Here is a 7,500-nt window from a genome sequence, read left to right on the forward strand (position 1 = left end):
CCTTTGCCTCTGTTCAATACATAATGACTGAAGCCAACTTTGGTTGGTTAATCCGATCAGTTCACCGATGGTCAGCAAGTATGATGGTCCTAATGATGATCCTGCACGTATTTCGTGTGTATCTTACAGGTGGATTTAAAAAACCTCGCGAATTAACTTGGGTTACGGGTGTGGTTCTAGCTGTATTGACTGCATCTTTTGGTGTGACTGGTTATTCCTTGCCTTGGGACCAAATTGGTTATTGGGCAGTCAAAATCGTGACAGGCGTACCTGACGCTATTCCTGTAATAGGATCGCCTTTGGTAGAGTTATTACGTGGAAGTGCTAGTGTGGGTCAATCCACTTTGACCCGTTTTTATAGTTTACACACTTTTGTATTACCTCTTCTTACTGCCGTATTTATGTTAATGCACTTCCCAATGATACGTAAGCAAGGTATTTCAGGTCCTTTATAGAGAAGATAGATTATAGATATTTGTAATCGATCATATATCATTTCGGGGAGGACCAATAGTATTTCATTGCTACAAACATGGATTATTGAAAAGAATAATCCATGGTATTTAGATATTTCCCTTCAACTAATTCTGAAGCATTGTATTCTTTATTTGATACGAATAGTTGAAGTGGATTCTCCGAAGAGAAGATGGATTATGGGAGTGTGTGACTTGACCTATTGATTGGGCCGTGCAGATAGATAATTTTATCTGCCACATTGGAATTCACAAACAAATGTGTCTCTCTTCCAACCACCGCGGAAGTCCCTCTACAGAGAGAGGATAGGCTGGTTCGCTTGAGGAGAATCTTTTCTATGATCAGACCCGAATCATGTCGTGCATGAACAGGCTCCGTAAGATCCAGTGGAATAAGTAATGTGGCATGATCCAGATTATCTTCTATCTATTACACTTACTTATAGTATGGAAATGCATTCATTTCCTCTGCATCTATCCCGATCTACGATACTATCGGAGTGAAACAAGGGATCTAAGGAAGAACAGAGGCTAGACTGTATTAGTAACAAGTAAATCCTTTGTATGTAAGAAGACTCAAGAGATTGTGGGGATAAACACCAATCACAAGGCATGAGACGATCCAAAAAGCACTTGATCATGATCAAATCTGTAAGCCCACTTGGGTATTGAGCATTTACCTGTAAGAACTGAATTGCTTGCAATGGATAGTTGCAACTCCGGAAAATGGAATTCGGCAAATATTTTTTTACATGGAGTCATATTATATGTGTGGATTACATATAGATTTGATATGGATCCATTTTTTATTCCTTTGATTCTTGCTCGAGCCGGATGATGAAAAATTATCATGTCCGGTTCCCTCGGGGGATGGATCCATAAGAATTCACCTATCCCAATAACAAAGAAACCTGACTTGAATGATCCTGTATTAAGAGCTAAATTGGCTAAAGGGATGGGGCATAATTATTACGGCGAACCTGCATGGCCCAATGATCTTTTATATATTTTTCCAGTAGTAATTCTAGGTACTATTGCATGTAACGTAGGCCTAGCAGTTCTAGAACCGTCAATGATTGGTGAACCAGCAGATCCATTTGCAACGCCTTTGGAAATATTACCTGAATGGTACTTCTTTCCCGTATTTCAAATCCTCCGTACAGTACCCAATAAGTTATTGGGTGTTCTTTTAATGGTTTCAGTGCCAACGGGATTATTGACAGTACCCTTTTTGGAGAATGTTAATAAATTCCAAAATCCATTTCGTCGTCCAGTGGCTACAACAGTCTTTTTGATCGGTACCGCAGTAGCTCTTTGGTTAGGTATTGGAGCAACATTACCTATTGATAAATCTCTAACTTTAGGTCTTTTTCAAATTGATTGAACTGTGAAATACCATGACGTATGTATCTAGGGAATAGTCGCTTCAAAATGAATCCTCCCTAGATACATTTCTTAAATTTCATTATAGATCCATTATAGATCTATTTCGAATATACGGATCGGGTTGTGCTAAAGATTCAAAACCAATTTGATTCTTCTCTTTCTTTATTTGATTCTTCTCTTTCTTTATAATTCTTCATTTCTTTCTTTATTCTTTATAAAATATAAAATAAAATAAAAAATAAAAAGATGAAATAATTCCAATGGATTTAAAACTTATTCTTAGGTAAATCAATTGTGAAATGTTTCTGTAAAATGTCCAATATCCGTTTTACATCTTCTATGCGCAAATGTTCAATTCTCATAAGATCTTCTTGACTCTTACTCAAAAGGTCCAATAATGTATGTATATTGGACCTTTTGAGACAATTATAGGTTCTGGGAGGCAATTCTGATTGGTCAATAAAAATACATTCCAATGCAATTCCTTTTTTGTTTTTCTTTAGATTAGCCAATTTATCCTGAAAGGTAAAAAAAGGTACAGTACCCCTGTTTAGATTGTTTAGATTGTCCTCTAAATTTATGTCCTCTTCCTCCCCATGTAGAAAAGGAATAAATAAATCAATCAAATTACGGGAAGCTTCGTGAAGTGCTTCTTTAGGAGTTAAACTTCCATTCGTCCATATTTCTAGAAAAAGTATCTCTTGTTTCTCATTCCCATTCCCATAAGAATGAATACTATGATTCGCATTTCGAACAGGCATGGATACAGCCTCTATAGGATAACTTCCATCTTGATCGTTATTTGGGGTTTTCATACGATATCCGCGATCCCTCTCGATTTGTAATCCAATACACAAATCAATTGGTTCTGTCAGGCTAGCTATATGCTGTGTAGTATCAACCATTTTCACAGAAGGTGGCGAGATGATATCTTGAGCAGTTACGCATCTCGGACCCCTGACGAAAATAGATGCGTCGCAAGTTCCATACAGATTACTTCTCAATACAATTTCTTTCAAATTCATGAAAATTTCATGTACTGATTCTTCAATACCGACTATCGTAGAATATTCATGTGGTATCTTATCAGATTTTGCGCGTGTGATACATGTTCCTTCTATTTCTCCAAGTAAAGCCCTTCGCATAGCGATACCTATCATATCTGCTTGACCTTTCATAAGCGGGGACAGAATGAAACGTCCATAGGAAAGGCGCTTACTGTCTGTTCTTGATTCAACACACTTCCACTGTAGTGTCCGAGTGGATACTGCTACTTCCTCTCGAACCATACTAATATTATTGATCAGATCATTGAATCATTTATTTCTCTTGAAATCAGTTCAATTCTTATTTCTACACACGCCTTTTTTTAGGAGGTCTACATCCATTATGTGGCATAGGGGTTACGTCACGTACGAAACTTAATAGTATACCACTTCTGCGAATGGCTCGTAATGCTGCATCTCTTCCGAGACCAGGACCCTTTATCATGACTTCTGCTCGTTGCATACCCTGATCCACTACTGTACGAATAGCATTTCCTGCTGCGGTTTGAGCAGCAAATGGTGTCCCTCTTCTTGTTCCTCTGAATCCACAAGTACCAGCGGAGGACCAAGAAACCACCCGACCTCGCATATCCGTAACAGTTACAATGGTATTGTTGAAACTCGCTTGAACATGAATAACTCCTTTTGGTATTCTACGTCCATTCTTACGTGAACTAATACGCCCATTCCTACGCGAACCAATTCTTGGTATAGGTTTTGTCATATTTTAGCATCTCATAAATATGAGTCAGAGATATACGGATATATCCATTTCATGTCAAAACAGATCCTTTATTTGTACAACGGGTCCCTTACTTTAGAAAGGCCCTTTTTAGAAAGATTACCCTTGTCTCTGTTTATGTCTCGGATTGAAACAAATTACTATAATTCGTCCTCGCCTACGGATCAGTCGACATTTTTCGCAAATTTTACGAACAGAAGCCCTTATTTTCATATTTGTCATTCCTTAATTCCGAATCTACTCTTTTGAAGAAAATAAGTCTCTTGAAATTTTGAACCTCGAATTGTATCCCCATGGAAGAAATGTTTAAAAAGTCACCTAATCGTTCGAACCTTTGTTGCGAAGTCTATAAATTATACGTCCCTTGGTTGAATCATAACGACTTACTTCGATTTTGACTCTATCTCCTGGTAGTATCCGTATAAAACTACGTCGGATCCTCCCCGAAACATAACCTAGAATCAGATCTTCATTATCTAAACGAACCCGGAACATACCATTTGGAAGTGATTCAGTAATTAAACCTTCATGAATCAATTTTTGTTCTTTCATTTCAGGTAACCCCCTTGAAGTATCAACTAATGGAGGAGGAGTGATATTAGACAACCTGCCTTTTCTCTCTTTTTCACAAATCGAAAGTTACGGATCAAATTCGGATATTCAGAAGGATCACCATATATAACATAAAATTTCTCCTCCAATTCTTTTTAGTCGAGCTTCTCGATCTGTCATTATACCTCGAGAAGTAGAAAGAATTACAATACCTATTCCACCTAAAATCCTAGGAATTCGTTTATAGTTGGAATAGATTCGTAGACCGGGTCGGCTGATACACTTTAAAATATTTCTATATGTTCCTTTCTGATTCCTTCTATGTCGCAGGGTTAAAACCAAGAAATATTTCTTGTTTTCTCGATGTTTCCTAACATTTTCAATAAAACCTTCTCGTAGAAGTATTTTAATAATGTTTTCGGTTATATTAGTAGATGCTATTCGAGCTGTTCTTTTTTTATCCATGTCAGCATTTCTTATAGAAGTTATTATATCGGCAATAGTGTCCTTACTCATGACGAACTATAATTATTAGGGCTTCCCCATTTTGATATAATCAACATGTTCTGTTTTTTTTTTTTCTTGATTTTCATTTTCACTTTCAATTTTTTTTTTATGAATTATTAAAGGTATATGCATGAGACACAATCTACTAATGGATTTGATCTACTTCAGATACCCTACTATATAATGGTCTCATCTACTAGTCTTTATAATACCTCAGGAGCTAATGAGACTATTTTAGTGAAATTCAACTGTCTCAATTCCCGAGCGATCGCGCCAAAAACTCGAGTTCCTTTTGGATTTCCTTCTTGATCAATGACAACCGCTGCATTGTCATCATATCGTATTATCATACCGTTGTCACGTTTGAGTTCTTTACATGTACGTACAATTACAGCTCTGATCACTTCTGATCTTTCGAGAGGCATATTGGGTACTGCTTCTTTGATTACAGCAACAATAACATCACCGATATGAGCATATCGGCGATTACTAGCTCCGATTATTCGAATACACATCAATTCTCGAGCCCCGCTGTTGTCCGCTACATTCAAATGGGTCTGAGGTTGAATCATATCATTTTTTTTTTTTTTTGAATCTCTTATTTCAATGCAAAGGGCGAAGGAAAAAAGAAAGAAATATTGTCTGTCCAGAAATAAATAAATCTGCAATTGTATTTTTCATCAAAAATACTCCTTTCTTTTGGTTTCACATCCCTATCCCACAATAACGAATTGAGTTCGTATAGGCATTTTGCACGCAGCTATTGAAATAGCTGCTCTGGCTACAGTTTCTGAGACTCCGCCCATTTCATAAAGTATTCGACCCGGTTTAACGACGGATACCCAATATTCGGGGGATCCCTTACCCGAACCCATACGTGTTTCTGTGGGTCTTACTGTAACGGGTTTGTCGGGAAATATACGTACCCAGATTTTTCCACCACGACGCGCATATCGTGTCATTGCTCGTCGCCCTGCTTCTATTTGTCTAGATGTGATCCAAGCGGGTTCAAGTGCCTGAAGAGCGTATCTACCGAAACAAATACGATTGCCTCGATAAGATATTCCCTTCATTCTTCCTCTATGTTGTTTACGGAATCTGGTTCTTTTGGGGTTATAGTTGATGGTTGTTTCTCAACCCCATCTCTACTGCAGAACCGGACATGAGAGTTTCGTCTCATCCAGCTCCTCGCGAATGAAACGATTCAATAATATTACAAATACACATGTATTTAATGAATAATACACTGAATCATGGGATTTCTTGATAGTTAATCCATCATGTAGGAATCTGTATATCTTGTATATACAGCAGCTAGACGTATCTTTCTATTTCGATTTATAATTTATAGGACGTATATTTCTATTTATGGATAATGAATGCCTTTCTTTTTATAACGAATCCTTCTTTTGGCCTTTACTGAATGGAATCGCCCAAAATTTTGCAATCCAATAAGGAAAGGTTCGCGGGCGAATATTGACTCTTTAAAATCTGCTTCATTCGTAGGGTCAACCCATGACCTTTCAGAATAAATAAAAGGGTTCTTGGTTGGTTTCGCCATCCCACCCAATGAATCATTAGGATTCGTTTTTAATAGAATCTTGTGCAGTCACAGGTTCCGTCGTTCCCATAGCTTCTCCATTAATGGTTAGGTCTGAACTCTACAGTGGAGCTCCCAATTTCATTTGTTCCCGAGTCAATCTCCTCAGTCTCTATTGACTCGAGGCTCTTTATTATTTTCATTTTTCCTATGAACCGGATTCATCTACTTATAAACGAATCCGTATTGATGCTTTATCACGCTGCCTTTTATGAGATGATTCATAGACCATACATATTGGAATCATATAGCATTGATTGATATTCTCCTCCTTTCTTTCTCTCACCCCTCCTTTTACCCATATCCCTCTATTTTCGCTTTACAAACCATAATCAGATTTTTTTTCCTTTATGAAAAAAAAAAAACGATTTCAGTTGCTACAACTATATGATCAACACATCATATAGTGACTGCTTTCTTGGATCTCGATAATACGAAGCAATGAGCTGGTTATTAGTTCTCTAGTTATTAGTTATGGGCTGGTCCATTGTTTTTTTTTTTGAATCCAACTCTAAAGAAAAAACCAACGAGTCACACACTAAGCATAGCAATTCTACCAAATGATCAATCGAATTTTTATTCAACCCTATATAATTAATAATTATAATTAATAATTAGAAATAATTAATAATTCTAATTAGAATTGTTCATTTTTGATTGAAGGGAAAAAGAATGAATGAAAGAGTTTGTCATTTTTTGTTCTATCGCAGTATAGAATGGGAAGGAAAGACCCATTATTGCTCATCTACAAATATCCAAATTTTGATGCCTAATACCCCATAGATAGTTCGAACTGTATAGGAACAATGATCAATTTTAGCTCGAATGGTTTGTAGGGGAACCCTACCTTCTCTGATCCATTCGACACGTGCAATTTCTTTTCCGTCGATACGCCCTGCAATTTGCACTTGAATTCCTTTTGTATCAGCTTGTTCAGTTAATTCAATAGCTTTTTTCATTGCCTTTCGAAACGAAACTCTATTCTTTAATTGTAGAGCTATATATTCTGCAAGAATATTAGGTTGTCCATAAGGTTTTGCAACTCTTGTGATAGCAATGTTAAGTCTCCGGTTCACAGAACGAAACCCTTTTTGTACATTGATCCGTAATTCTTCGATTCCTCGCGTTCGACCCTCTATTAACAAATTTGGGAATCCAATATAGATTATGACCTGAATTAGGTCGATTTTTTTT

The 7,500-nt window shown here is 36.9% G+C and overlaps 10 protein-coding genes; 2 read left to right on the forward strand and 8 right to left on the reverse strand. All coding sequences in view use genetic code 11, as the record gives it.

Moving 5' to 3' along the window:
* The window catches only part of petB (cytochrome b6), a 1,418-nt gene extending 963 nt beyond the window's left edge, over positions 1–455 (forward strand). The window contains exon 2 of the mRNA in view: positions 1–455. This exon is cut by the window's left edge and continues 187 nt beyond it. Coding sequence (YP_009942959.1) covers positions 1–455 — 455 coding nt within the window.
* A 198-nt stretch (positions 456–653) lies between these two features.
* Positions 654–1,857, forward strand: petD (cytochrome b6/f complex subunit IV). One transcript has 2 exons: positions 654–661; positions 1,374–1,857. The coding sequence occupies exons 1-2, from the start codon at positions 654–656 to the stop codon at positions 1,855–1,857; spliced, it is 492 nt and encodes a 163-aa protein (YP_009942960.1).
* A 268-nt stretch (positions 1,858–2,125) lies between these two features.
* Positions 2,126–3,148, reverse strand: rpoA (RNA polymerase alpha subunit). Its single transcript has one exon. The coding sequence runs from the start codon at positions 3,146–3,148 to the stop codon at positions 2,126–2,128; it is 1,023 nt and encodes a 340-aa protein (YP_009942961.1).
* Positions 3,149–3,212: 64 nt separating this feature from the next.
* On the reverse strand, positions 3,213–3,629 carry rps11 (ribosomal protein S11). Its single transcript has one exon. It carries the CDS (start codon positions 3,627–3,629, stop codon positions 3,213–3,215), a length of 417 nt encoding a protein of 138 aa, YP_009942962.1.
* Positions 3,630–3,746: 117 nt separating this feature from the next.
* Positions 3,747–3,860, reverse strand: rpl36 (ribosomal protein L36). Its single transcript has one exon. The coding sequence runs from the start codon at positions 3,858–3,860 to the stop codon at positions 3,747–3,749; it is 114 nt and encodes a 37-aa protein (YP_009942963.1).
* A 105-nt stretch (positions 3,861–3,965) lies between these two features.
* Positions 3,966–4,199, reverse strand: infA (translational initiation factor 1). Its single transcript has one exon. The coding sequence runs from the start codon at positions 4,197–4,199 to the stop codon at positions 3,966–3,968; it is 234 nt and encodes a 77-aa protein (YP_009942964.1).
* A 117-nt stretch (positions 4,200–4,316) lies between these two features.
* Positions 4,317–4,715, reverse strand: rps8 (ribosomal protein S8). Its single transcript has one exon. It carries the CDS (start codon positions 4,713–4,715, stop codon positions 4,317–4,319), a length of 399 nt encoding a protein of 132 aa, YP_009942965.1.
* Positions 4,716–4,909: 194 nt separating this feature from the next.
* rpl14 (ribosomal protein L14) lies at positions 4,910–5,278 on the reverse strand. The gene has a single exon. The coding sequence runs from the start codon at positions 5,276–5,278 to the stop codon at positions 4,910–4,912; it is 369 nt and encodes a 122-aa protein (YP_009942966.1).
* A 141-nt stretch (positions 5,279–5,419) lies between these two features.
* Positions 5,420–6,852, reverse strand: rpl16 (ribosomal protein L16). One transcript has 2 exons: positions 6,844–6,852; positions 5,420–5,818 (listed from the first exon to the last, which is right to left on the reverse strand). Exons 1-2 carry the CDS (start codon positions 6,850–6,852, stop codon positions 5,420–5,422), a joined length of 408 nt encoding a protein of 135 aa, YP_009942967.1.
* A 188-nt stretch (positions 6,853–7,040) lies between these two features.
* rps3 (ribosomal protein S3) overlaps positions 7,041–7,500 on the reverse strand; it is a 651-nt gene continuing 191 nt past the window's right edge. Inside the window, exon 1 of the mRNA in view lies at positions 7,041–7,500. This exon is cut by the window's right edge and continues 191 nt beyond it. Coding sequence (YP_009942968.1) covers positions 7,041–7,500 — 460 coding nt within the window.

The sequence above is a fragment of the chloroplast genome of Tasmannia lanceolata, assembly GCF_043159265.1.
Source record: "Tasmannia lanceolata voucher PDBK TA2019-0017 chloroplast, complete genome".
NCBI lineage: Eukaryota > Viridiplantae > Streptophyta > Magnoliopsida > Canellales > Winteraceae > Tasmannia > Tasmannia lanceolata.